Raw genomic sequence first — 13,678 nt, forward strand, 5'->3', positions numbered from 1 at the left:
TCATGATAATTTTAATAATATCAATAATATCAATAATATCAATAATATCAATAATATCAATAATATCAATAATATCAATAATATCAATAATATCAATAATATCAATATAATATCAATAATATCAATAATATCAATAATATCAATAATATCAATAATATCAATAATATCAATAATGTCAATAATATCAATAATATTATTAATTAATTAATTTAACTATAATATAAAAGACATATTGATTTAATATATAGATATAATAATATTAAAAAAAATCTAAAAATCTGTTTTATAATATACTATAGTATTTTATTATAAAGAGAATAAAGAAATTCTAAATTTATTATTAAATAAACTTAAAATAATAAGTCTTCGGGCTTATAATTTAATAAAAAAACAGCCACACAAAGCAATAAAAAAGATAGATTGATTCGGGTGAGAGGGGCCAGGGATCGCGGCGATCAAGTAGGGAGGTGTGATCACGAGGCCCTGGAGCGGCCAACCGCCAACAAATAATAAAACTAAAATAAAAAAAATTATAATTTTTGGAATAAAAATATTTTCAATAAGATAAATAAGCAGAATTATTTGCAAGAGAATTAATTAATCTGATTAATTAATTAGATTCTGATAGATAAAATATATACTTAGACAATCAGACTAATCCATCAATTACTAACAGTCTCAAAATCAGAAGTATACACTTTTCTGCCGCCAACTTTCCTATATATATATATGATTATTTATTCAAAAATATTTGATGTAGCTGTAGCGGCTCGTGGCATTCTTCAGGCGGTAAGTAGCTCCTTATGCCTCACCGCCTGACTGATGCTAGGGATTCAGCGGATGATACCCAATAATGTAAATTGACCGCCTTTGAAGTTGAATGATCGCCCAATCAATAAACCGTTCCAACAGTCAATTATTGCATCTGCAACACAACGACTTCAACCTCACATCAGCACAAATCTAACATACTGGTGGTCTTTGTACTGCAATTTCTACCTGATGCTCTCAGTTGAGCCTGCAGTTGTACAGGGTGTCTTATTTACCTCGTCAAGGCCTAAGTATGTTTGTACCGAGGGCGGCACTCTCATCAGCAGCTTCTCTGCGGAGCAATCCCAGGCGGCGCCAGCGGACAAATTCTGATGATTCTACAAAACCCCCAAGTGCCAAGAGGCAGAGATCCACCCTCAGGGAAGATATAGAATCATCACCTGAATCTGCCCAGCATCCCCAACTTAAACCAGGGGAATGTGCCCCATCGACTCTTTCAAGTCACGATGTCGCGCTTGAGGATAACCTGAATTTGCAAACAAACATTCCTATAAGGGCTGCCAAAAAGGCGGATGACTGCAAATGTAATAGCGATGGCACGCTCATGCTCGTGAGTAGTCCTAATAAGTGAAGCCTTCTATGATATCATTAAACTGACAGTTTTAACAGTCAAAGACTGAGTTCTACACCGTGACACAACTACCAAACTTTCCGGATCAAGTCCCGGGTTCACAGCCAGGTATGCTTAACTTGTATTTACCATTCATATATACTAACGCGGGAACGCAGGGGTCTTCACAGGTTCTTTTGGAACTGGTTATGGATATGCTTTGGCCTTAGCAGCGTCGCATGCAATCATTTGGCCGTATGTGAACACTAGTACATCATCTTCCATGACAGATGTTTTCACACTGCCATTTCCTACGTCACATACCGACTCTAACCCTCCTACCCCCCTCGGATTACTCTTGTCGAACGCAGCAGGTGCGGCACCTGGGCTGTTGGTTGTCATGCCCTATACCGGGAAAGTAATCTATTGGGAAACCATATCAAGTGGCTCTTCCCTAGGTTTTGCCAGACACAAACAATCTGGAATCCCGGGGAGTATTCACGGCATGCTCTCAGGTGAACATGCGACAGATATAATAAATAGCGAGCCATCGGGTGTTATGGTCACATTTTCTACCGGGAGAATTGCCCACATATCAATTCGGGACTCCCAAGGAAAGCCCGCGGTGATTGTGTCTTTTCTCAGAAGCCCCTCTGGTGGTGGTAGAACCGGACTCTTGGGAAGTCTGAAGAATGCTCTCGGGGGTGGCTTTTGGAGGAAGAATATTGCGGCCCTTCACGCGGGTGAATCTCATCAGCGCGGGCAGCGGGATGTAATAATTGCCACCTCGGCCGGCTTTTTTGAAATCTGGGACATGCACTGGAATAACGGGAGCATGCCCAAACAGCAATTTGACGTGGGATTTCACTTGCCTGAGGCTCTTCGTCATCAAGTTGTTGAACATGCCAATGGTGATGACTTCAAGATCCTGGACTTTGCCATCTCTGACAGCGGCCAAACCAGTCATGATGTTTACAATGGTGGTCCCCAGTCATGGCACATCACCGTCATCGTGGCACGAACTACAACGAATCATCGAAGCCTATTCGTTGTGCAATTGAAACTTTGTGACGGGGTAGAAATAATTTCTACAAATCATGTCGAATTGCACAATCTTTCTACACATCTGGAACCCTCATGTGTCCGATTATTCGTCCCTAGCCCTGGAGACACTGCATTTGTTGTTATTGGGCAGTCACTCGCATTGTTCTCATTGAACAATAACGAGAAAGAGGTCTCGAAACATCCGATTGGTAGTGAAACTCGTCAGTCCATTTTCAAGGATGTTATTCCCTTACGATCTGGACCGGGTTACGAGATCTTGGCGAGTGGATATGAGGACCAGATTGATGGAGAATCTTCAGCCGCATGCTTGCTCATGCTTCGTGATTTTGGCATCCTTCGTATTACAGCTTTGCCTCGCGATAGCAAAAGAGACACCACTAAAGATGGCCACATTACTGCGAAGCATAAAATTGAGCAAGCCATATTCTATGGCACCATGACCAAAAATCCGTTGAACCTTATTGGCAATCATGGTCTAATCTTTCCTGTTACGGAAATCGAGCAGGCTGCATTGGAAATATGTGGGGAACTCATGCGATCCACATCGAAATTCATACCGACAAGTGGTGTCTCTGTGGATCTGAATCTCAAATTGCGGGCCAAAGCCCTAGATGACCTTGTCTTCATATTATCCCAGCAGAACCAACCCCTCCGGCGTGAAGTATGGTGGCAATTACTTTGGGGTGCGGAGAAACTTTCGGCCCAAAGAGCCATGTGGAAAATAGAAGATAATTCCAGGACATGCAAAGGCAGAACATCCACCTTACTGAGCCATATACTCGACTCAATGGGCAAAAGGTTCAAAACCGAGGTGGGAACTGCTGATTGTGACTTGGTGCGCCATTGGTTTCTGCATGACACCTTTCAAATGGAACACATTGTGCCATGGATATTCAACGCCATAAAGCCCCAAAAAGGTAACCATGCGAAGGCAGGACGAAAGACGTCGGAACAGCTCCTTGAAGCTAGCGAACTGTCGCTAGCTATCTTGGAGACGGCGTATCGTTATCGAGACGAAAATGCTAGTCGGTATGGGATCAGTGACGGCCTTCTCGAATCCGGTGTATTTACCAGTGACTATAACGGCGTCCCAGAATTCTGGACATCTTATCGCGTTGGTTATATCGAAACAGGACATCTGCTAGACTTGGAACTCGATAGCTGTAGGGCTTGGATTCAGCAAACGACTTCCACTCCGGAGCTACCTGAAAGTCAAATCGTGAAGAAGCTTGCAAAAAATAGCGCCAGACAGCTTAATATTTTGGGCTCTATGCATTCTGAAAGAGTAAGATGGCTTTCGGCTCAAGACGACCCAAAATTGGTCGAAGAGGGTATCGCCACTGAACAGACGCACGCTAAGCAGCGAAAGTGGCATTTATTCAAATTGGCTGGAATAGGTCAGCTGGATGATGCAATCGTTCTTGCCGAGAAGTTTAGAGATATGGGAGCCCTGGTGGAGCTTATAATTGAGCTTCAAGACCAAACAAAAGGCTCGACAATACATCAAAGTTCACGAAACGGTGCGGCATCTGCCGATGATGTTAGCCCAGCTGAGCAACTCAGTACAAAGATTTCCTTTTATTTTGAGAAATTCGGTGAACCATGGGCAGACGCCTTTTTCTCTCGGCAGATATCCATGGGACAATCAGGAATTTTGTTTGCAATGAGAAAATTCCAGCCTTATGTTACTCGGTTCCTGCGAAAACATCCAGCTTATTCCCGGCTTGGCTGGATCAATGATGTGATAGGCGAAAACGACTATGACTGCGCCGCTCATGTTTTGGAGAGCCTGGCCACCGAACATGAGTCTGATATTTGGAGTCATCGAGTGCAGTTGTCCTTGGCAAAGCTGGCAAATCTAGCCTCCTGGGAGGAATCTGCTACTCCGGATAGCCTGATCGTTCGCGATAATGTCAGGCGTTTGGAGGATTTAGCAGAAACAGATGTCGTCCAAGAAGTTATCTTTGCCTACATGAAACCGGCGTTGCAAAGCGCGATTGACCCAAAGGCAGCGATTGACATCGCAGCCGAATCTTTCACTAAATTAACCGCCGAAGACAGACCTTCATTGCATGAGATATTTGTCGAGGGTGTCTCCAGAATAGTCTCTCGTCAAGTAGTTGGCCTTGACGAACTCATCGACTTGTTGACACTTATTGATTTGACTCTGGTTACTGGGCATGGCCAAGATGAAATTGTTGGGAAGCAATTTTATCTAGCTTTACGAGTTATCCGACTCGCTTCCCAGGCGCAGGGGCAGCATCGTAATATTGCCTTGCAAAAGCTGGTATGGAGAAGATGCATGATAGATAATAATTGGAGGCAACTTGGGGAGACTGCCGAAGAGAAGGAAGCCGACTTCAATTCCCTCCTGTATGATACCTCGCTTTTTCGCACCCTTAATTGGTGCTTCAGGGACGGTGGGTCTTGACAACAGGAAACGACTATGAAGGTGGCTACTAACTTTCCCCCTAGGGCGTGATGAAGATTCCAGTTATCCTTCTATCTACATCCCCGACTCGCCCCACGACTTGTTGTTGAGCGAGTCAGAGTCTGAATATCTAACATCGCGTTTTCACCCAGAGCAACGAATACGGGTACATCATGATCTTGTTAGGGAGAGTGAGATGTTGCACCAACAGATCAATAATGGGAAACTCGAGTTCTGGTTCAAGAGCTTTGTCGACTCGGCCAAGGCTGCAACTCACGAAACCCCTCTTGTTGTCAATGACAAAGACAATGCGCAACATTGTACGCAATTACTGGAAGCTCCAACTGATAAAGTACAATTAAGTTGGCTCTAGGGCATCAGTTAGGGGTAGGCCCGACAGATAGCATATTTCATGATATCGGGCAATGGCCGGCCAGTTTTGCCATCTAAACCTCTCTCCATCTTTCTATCACTTAGGCTTGGATATCTCTTCCCATGTGCACGATTTTCACTCCCCTGGTATTTGTATTTATGCCAGTCTATTTGTGACATTTAAAAATACAACACTGAGAGGTGGGTGGATTGACGCATTTCGCTAACTAGGTGAAGGGTTCAAGATTCTCTACTAAGGATCCTTTCAACGGGGCAGGGTACAAAGTATGCCGGGCATGCAATAAAAGTGGTCACTTTATACTGATCATACAGTTGACTTAGGTCTGTTATTATCGAGGAGTTAAGAGTAGATAGCTTAATAGAAATAGAAATAGAAATATAGAAATGTGAGATTTTTTTCTGCATTTGGCGCGGACTACGGAGTATCTACGGAGTATCCTCGCGCAGCCTGGAAGTTCCAGCTTATGTTTGCATTTGCCTTCTCCACTCTGCTAGTTTTTAACTTTTTTCCCACTAACTACTAAAACTTTTGCTGTCCTGGGTTTGCCGGGTGTTATAGAGTAGATAGATACCTGAAACACCTTTTTTTCTTGCAGGTCATTTCTTTACTTTGTTATCCAATTCGCTACATCTCTACAGTCTCTTTATCAGTTTCTGTTCTTTATTCCCAATCATCACTACCATTTTCGCATTGCATTCCCTCACGTCAGGGTAATGCCTGTACCACACCATGAAGCAAAACAATTCTTTCGATCGTTCTCAGTCTGTCGCTGATTGCTCAACTGCCAGCGAATCATCACCTTCGCCTCTCGTATCAGCATTAGCTACCCCTTGGGTTTTCCTCCGTCCATCGACAGAACTTAGTGGCATTGCACGGGGATCTGTAAAAGATTATCTGGATTCTCTCGCTTCCTCGGTCAGTGTGTCTCAATGCGCGCGACAGCGAAGGAATAGAAAGCGCAAGAGGCCGGAAGTTGAGGGAGGTTTCGCAAATCAGACCTTGCAGCTGAGACAGCTTTATGTTGAGGGCTTTGCCTTGGTCCAGATATGGCAACAAGCTCTAAGGATTTTTGATGCTTCTGTTGAAGAGATTGATCGCGACCATACTCGGTGGTCTAAGACGCTGGGGCTCTTAACATCCAAACGGCGAACGCCCCTCGCTTCTACTCATTATACCCAAGAGCTGGGAGACACCGATGACCCCAAGGCAGATACCGACACCGCTCAATCCATGAATGGCAACAAATCTGGCTCGGAGAGTCCAGATCACCAAACTTCATCTGACAATGTGATCCATTTTGACGAAAGCTCCAATGAATTAGCGGATGAGGGTTCCATTATCGAGTACAGTACAGATGATGAAAGCAAACAAGAAACATATGTCGACGACGCGTTCGGCTTAAATGATGCGTTTTTTTCAATCGACCATTTCAACAAGCAATCGGAAGTATTTGAAAGGCAAGATTCCAGAGGTGAACCTGACTTTAACAGCGATGAGGAAGAGGTTGATTGGCATGCAAACCCCCTTGATGTCATGAATTTGCCGCCCGTGTTAATGAGGGAATTACCGTCAGGTAACCCTGTGCAACAGGAAGATGAGAGAATGGTTGATAGCGAGGACGAAGGGCCGATATTTGGCAATGCGGACCTTGAAGCTGAATCGGATTTCGATGTGGATGATGTATATGTTGCTTCACCCGAGAGGGCCGGCTGGGTTAATACCAGTGACATTCTGTATTCTGATTTTTTCGCCCCGCCTCCGCGGAAAAGTTTGCGCAAGAAGCCACGCTCGCTGGCTAAGACTCAACCGAATGACGCAATCTCAACGAACGACATTGATCGTGCTATGGCTGATGTCCGCCGTGATTTGTTCGATGATGAACTTTCCGAAGCTGACGGTGGCCCTGGTGAAATGAGTGGACACCAGAGTCATCATTCTAACCATGAAAAACAACGTGCTAGGCTTGCCGATGAGATTCGTCGCCTGGAGGCAGCCAACGTTGCCAAGAAAGAGTGGATGCTTGCTGGTGAGGCTAGGGCCGTTGAAAGGCCCGTAAATTCCCTTATCGAGGAAGACTTGGATTTCGAGAGGATCGGGAAGCCTGTTCCAGTTGTCACAGCAGAATTATCACTTGATATCGAAGAACTTGTGAAGAGACGGATCATTGCGAGGCATTTTGACGAAGTCACACGCCGCCTCCCTGGCGTTTCAAATGCACCAAGCGAAGGGAGGGTACGGTTTGAACTTGATGACAATAAGCCGCAGCAGGGTCTTGCTGAATTATATGAAACCGACCACCTCCGCGCTGCTGATTCAAATTACGTTGACCCCAAGAATCAAAAGCTGATGCGTGAGCATGCTAATGTCACCGCCCTATGGAAAGAGATCGTATCCCAGCTGGATACACTTTCGAACTGGCATTATAAACCTCAAGCCCCACAGGCTAGCATCAATGTGGTCACGGATGTCGCAGCGATAACAATGGAAGATGCTCAGCCGACTACCAGCGGTGCTGTTAATTCAAGCGCAACACTCGCGCCACAAGAAATCTACGCTCCTGGTGATGATGGCAACGCCGCTGGTGAACTGGTTCTAAAAAGTGGAATGGTGGTTACTAGGGAAGAAATGAGCCGTGAACAGAAAGCGAGGTTGAGGCGAGAGCACAAGAAGCAAAAATCTAGTACCACCACGCCCAGCCGGAATTCTGCAAAAGCAGCTGAAAAACAGCAGCTTGTCTCAGATTTAAAGAGGGGCGGTGTTAAACTAATCGGGAAGCAAGGCGAGGTAACAAATATTCATGGTGGCAAGATTAGTATGGACGTTAAGAATGACGGTCATGCATTGAAGCTTTAGACTGCATCAGGGGTACCAGAAATTGGAAGGGACTATGAAGCACTCCCAATAGAGGCTATATATAAATTCACATGCAATTTTCCTTTTATCTCCCAGATCAGCTAGTCGCGGTCATGTTTTTATCAAGTTTCCGACGAATGGCGTAAAGATAAATGTTTTCTCGCCGATAGGCATCCGCATCGGGGTCGTCACTGATCTCCTTAACATGGAATATTTTCCTTGCCTGTTTCATGAAGCGGATATCTGCCCTTCTTCGTCTTTTGAAACAGAAATAACAGACTGAATTTGGACCAAGAAGGTCGCTCAAGGTCGAGATCAGAAGAGGAAAGGCAGGTTCGAAATAGACGCAATCGGCAGCAAGTATTATTGTGGGATGCCTTGGAATGGAAGTCGGGAGGGGTTCACCCCAGTTCAATACAGTCGCTGCAACGACAGATGAGAGGCCGTTGAGTTTGATATTCGTTTCCATCAGCGGTAACATGGAAGTTTGATCTGTGATATAAATAGGCTGCAGTCCAATGTTGCAACCACGTGCGACCGCAAGCCCGACAAGGCCGCCGCCAGCTCCTAGTTCGACTCTAACCAGAAGGTAGTCAGTCGACATAAACTTAAAGGTTTATTAAATGCAAAGGTCAGTGGCAGGAACGACATGGCAACGGACATCGTCTTATTAAGAAAGCTGGAGCGGTGTTGACGTAGTAAGTACTTGGACAGGACCATCCCTGCTGGCCATAGTTGGCCTCCACAACCTTCCTTGAGATCTTCCTGGAGAATCAGAGGGTTTTGCAATAAGCCATCAAGGGAAATACTGCTCTGGCTGGCTGTCTTGAGGTCCCTCAACGGGACAAGTGATTCGTTGACATTGAAAGTCTCATTTGGGTCAATCAGGCTTGGTAAATACTCCATTTAGAGACGCGAGAAAGAAATTTCTTTAAGAAACAAAATAACGTAGATGAGCTGGGAGCTAATCACAATGGGAGCAACCCTTCCTTGGTTTGTGGAACAGGAATCTGCTCTGGGTCAAATTAGCTTCATTTTCCTTGCCGCCCGTTTTGCCCCATAAATCCTAAAAAGCCCCATATCACTGCCATCAAAACTGGTTTGCATGTTAGATTGGGAAGTTGTATACTACAGGCATGAGTGAGTGTATGAGTGTATGCGTGGGTGTGGGGTAACCTTTTTATTTAAATTGCAAAAGGGATAATGACAACTTAGAGCTGTGTTACAAAAGATGTAATTTATAGTCCTTCTGCTGGTATACCTAGCATTGATTACTTTATATGCCTAAATACTTTGTACTTGTATATGAAACTTGTTTATCTCTCTATTATATACCTATACAATTGCTTATCTACTATGTATATACAGAGTATTCCAAGGAACTAGCTGTTGACTACATGTCCTGGATTGTATGCAATCCCTTATTTGCCTCTACTAATGTATTATAGTTGTTATATTAGTGATCTATAATATCCATCTGTATTTTATTATAATAGCTATACTTTAATACTTGTTAGATTAGTCCTCAGTTTAGTTATGTCTTTAATTATTATATACTGTACTGAGTGTATTTATAAATCATAACTAATAATATATATCTTCAATATAAGTCTATTATTAATTTATTGTTGGCGGGTGGCCGATCCAGGGCCATGTGACCGCAACTCCCTACTTGATCACTGTGATCACTGATTCTCTCTTATCTAAATTAATATATTTTTTTTATTTTTTTATATAACTATTTTTTATTAGATTATAAACTTAAAATATATTATTTAGAGTTTATTTAATAATAAATTAATAATTTCTTTATTTTTTCTATTATAAAGTATTATAATATATTCTTAGATAGATTTTTAGATTTCTTATAATATTATTATATCTATATATTAAACAAATATATCTTTTAAATTATAATTATATTAATTAACTAATGCTAATACTACTATTAGTATTATTTTTATTATTAAAAATATTATTTAAATAATCTAATTTATTAAATCTAGATCTTATATTTTTAATATAATTGAAATAAATATAATTAATAATATTAATCTATTTTTATTTTTTTCTGTAATTAATCAGATATATCAAGAAGAGTATTTTTATAAATTATTATGTTTAATTATGATTAATAATTTTTAAACTATTTTTAATAATATTATTATATATAAAAACTAGATCTAATAGATCTAATAGAAACTTATTATTCTTAATTATAAATAATTATGGCCTGTTTTATTATTGCTAGCATACTTCTTGTTTACTCTATAGCAGTATAGCTTTGTTTTGTTACTAATATATTTAAATTATCTTCTCTATTTTTTTATTACTGGCATATTTTATCTCTTCCATTAACTAAACTAGCCAACTATTTCTGCTTTATATTTTAGTAATCTAATTAATTAATTATTACTATTAAGGAATCCTTTTAAATCAAGTGAATTATACAATATAATAATAGTAATAATATATCTATATTTTAATATTAATCTAGAGAACTAAATATTTTTAAAATAAATAAATAAAAGATTTTCTTTTATATCTTATAATTAAGATTCTGATTAATTATGTATAATTATTATTATTTTTAATAATACTCTTAGATTAAGAGAGTAATTATATTACTAGACTTAAATCTTAGATTAATTGATTTTATAGTATTATTATTAATATACTTTGTTAGGGGAATAACTAAATTATACTAATCCAATGATTGACTGTTAATACAGAAGAAATTAATAAAAAAAAGAAAAAAGAAAATAATAATGGAGATTTGAGGTAGTATAAAGAAAGTATATTTATTTTAAAGTCAGAATAATATCTATACTACTTAAAGTATTAGTAATTTAGTATTAATCTTTTATCTAACTTTTTTTATAGATAAATATATTTATAAGAACTTTATAAATTATATAGTATAATATTTATTAATATAATAATTTTATAAGAAACTAGTTTTATAATATAAATATTTCTTATAATATAATATATTATAAGTATTATAAAAATTATTATTTCTATAATTAATCCTTTTTTTAGAATCTCAGTTCTTAGGATTAATATTTATAATAAATTAAATATTATTAAAACTTTTGTTGTAAAATCTGTTTTTTTAAAAAACAAATAATTAAAAAAAAAGTTTTTTTTATAATATTTGTTATAAGATTCTTGTACAAACCCTTCAAATCACAAAGGCTTAATAATATCTGTGTAAATACTTTGTTTAGTATATTATAATTAAATAAATAATAAAATATAATAAGAGATAGTACTATGTAGAAAAAATAAAAGAATATAATTTAAATATTCTTATTTTTTATTAATTCTTTTATTAATTTTTTTTATATTAATAATTAATTATTAGATTAGCTTAATTTAATTATTTTTCTAATATTAGAAATTAGTTATTATTAAGAGATAATCTCTTAAGAATTAAGAATTATTAAATATATAAAAATAATAAATACTTTTAATTTAATAGCTTATAATAATTAAAATATTATTTAAAGTTTTATATAAACAGTATATTCTTTATAAATAGACTTAAATAATTAATAAATATATTTTAATTAATAATAATAAAAGTACTAGATAAAAAAAGCTTAATTATAAATTTAATTAAAAAACTTATAATAATATTCTATATTACTATTTATATTATTAATATTATTTTTTATTTAATATTTAATTATATAACTCTAAGTTTACTTTTTAAATTCTAAATTCTTTTTAAATAAAAAATTAAAATATATTCTCTTTTCTATAAGAAGCTTTATATAAAATTTCTTATTAATAAAAAATATTTTATAAATAAAATAAAAAATAATTATTATATTTATTATATTTATAATTATCTTTATAAAAAAGCTAGATAATATATATTTTTTTGAATTATATTTAAATAAGAAATAAATAAAATTGTATAATAAAATAATTTACTATAATTAATAAATTAATTATTTAAAAATCTAGATATAGAAAAAAAGACCTTTATATAAATTATAATAATAAAATAAAAAAAAATTAGAGAATATTTTTAAAAAATTTAATAAATCTCTTCTTACTACCGGCAGTATTAATTAATTAGATAATTAGAAAGAAATCAAACTTAATATTATTATTTACTATTATTTACTAAATAATTATTAATAATATAATTAAAATAAAAAAAAACCTAATTTATATAAGAAATATTATAATTAATTTCTTAAGATTAATTATAATATTTATTATATAAATACTCTAAAGTAAAATTATTATTATTTTAATTATTTTTTATTTATAATTAGAAAGAATAACTTGGATAAAATAAACTAAAAAATTATATTAATTAAAATTATAACTCTTTATTTAAAAAACTTTAAAAAAAAAGAAATATTTTTCAGAAAAATATTATCTTATAATAAATCTTAAAAAGAAAATTAAAAAAAATAAGAAGAATTCTATCTTAAATATAAAAATAATAAATATTTTATATAATATTATAATAATAATTTAAGTAAAATAACTATAATAGAGTCTATTAAAATCCTAAATAATAAAAATTTTAAAAGAAATAAATAGTATATAAAATTATATATTAAAAGATATTAATAATAAAAAAATATTATTAAATTATAAATATTTTAAAGAAATATATTTAAATAGCTTTTCTTTTATAATATAAGTATTATTAAATTATAATATTATAATATAAATATTAATAGACAGCAGCTGTTTAAATTATAAAATAATTAATAAAATATTTATATAATAAAAATAATTATTAATAATTAGAACTATTTTTTAATTAATACAAAAAATTATTAAATAAATAGAATATCTAATATATATTATATAAATCTATTTAAATATAGATATATACTTAGAAGAAGAAGTTTTCTTTTTATTTTATTAAATAGATATAAATATAATCTTATTCTAGAATTATTTTAAATAAAATAAATTAATATATAACTAGAGCTAAAATAAAAATAATTATATTTTTATATAATAAAAACTATAATTATATAATTTAATTTAAAAATAAAATTAAAAATAAAAATTATCTAGATTTCTGCTATTATTATAAGTATATATATATAATAATATTAATATATAAAAATTAAAAATCTTAAAATATTTATTATTATAATAAATAATACCTAAAAAAATACTTAATCTAAAATTATTTATTAATTCTTAAACAAGATTATTTAAATATTGTTATAATTCTTTTTAATTTTTTAAATCTTTATCTATAGATAAACTATTATCGTATTCTAATAAAAATATAAATTATAAAATTAAGCTAATATAAAAAAATAGATAAACTTTTTAAATATTATAAAATTCTTTATATAATATATTTTATAATAAATTATTAATATTATAAACAATACTAATAGAATTATTAAATAAAAACTTTATTAAAATTAATTAATTATTTATTATAATATTTATTTTATATAAAAATTAAAACAAAAACTCTGTTTCTATATAAATTATTATATATTAAATATAATTATTAAAAAAGATTAATATCTTCTATCTCTAATTTATAAAATACTTA

At 34.6% G+C, this 13,678-nt stretch overlaps 3 protein-coding genes across 3 annotated transcripts; 2 read left to right on the plus strand and 1 right to left on the minus strand.

The window, feature by feature from the left end:
• The first annotated feature begins 906 nt into the window (after positions 1–906).
• On the plus strand, positions 907–5,600 carry BO70DRAFT_367056 (putative nuclear pore complex subunit Nup133). The gene is made up of 4 exons (XM_025544489.1): positions 907–1,381; positions 1,441–1,510; positions 1,561–4,866; positions 4,922–5,600. Exons 1-4 carry the CDS (start codon positions 1,064–1,066, stop codon positions 5,248–5,250), a joined length of 4,023 nt encoding a protein of 1,340 aa, XP_025394217.1. The 5' UTR covers positions 907–1,063; the 3' UTR covers positions 5,251–5,600.
• A 196-nt stretch (positions 5,601–5,796) lies between these two features.
• BO70DRAFT_367057 (rRNA-processing protein MPP10) lies at positions 5,797–8,216 on the plus strand. Its single transcript, XM_025544490.1, has one exon. The coding sequence runs from the start codon at positions 6,001–6,003 to the stop codon at positions 8,122–8,124; it is 2,124 nt and encodes a 707-aa protein (XP_025394218.1). The 5' UTR covers positions 5,797–6,000; the 3' UTR covers positions 8,125–8,216.
• A 5-nt stretch (positions 8,217–8,221) lies between these two features.
• BO70DRAFT_303101 (uncharacterized protein) lies at positions 8,222–9,030 on the minus strand (the record flags this gene model as incomplete). The annotated part of the gene is made up of 2 exons (XM_025539778.1): positions 8,222–8,702; positions 8,786–9,030. 2 exons carry the CDS (start codon positions 9,028–9,030, stop codon positions 8,222–8,224), a joined length of 726 nt encoding a protein of 241 aa, XP_025394219.1.
• Between the last annotated feature and the right edge of the window lie 4,648 nt (positions 9,031–13,678).

The sequence above is a fragment of the Aspergillus heteromorphus genome (genome assembly GCF_003184545.1).
Source record: "Aspergillus heteromorphus CBS 117.55 chromosome Unknown BO70scaffold_67, whole genome shotgun sequence".
In the NCBI taxonomy this organism is placed as follows: domain Eukaryota; kingdom Fungi; phylum Ascomycota; class Eurotiomycetes; order Eurotiales; family Aspergillaceae; genus Aspergillus; species Aspergillus heteromorphus.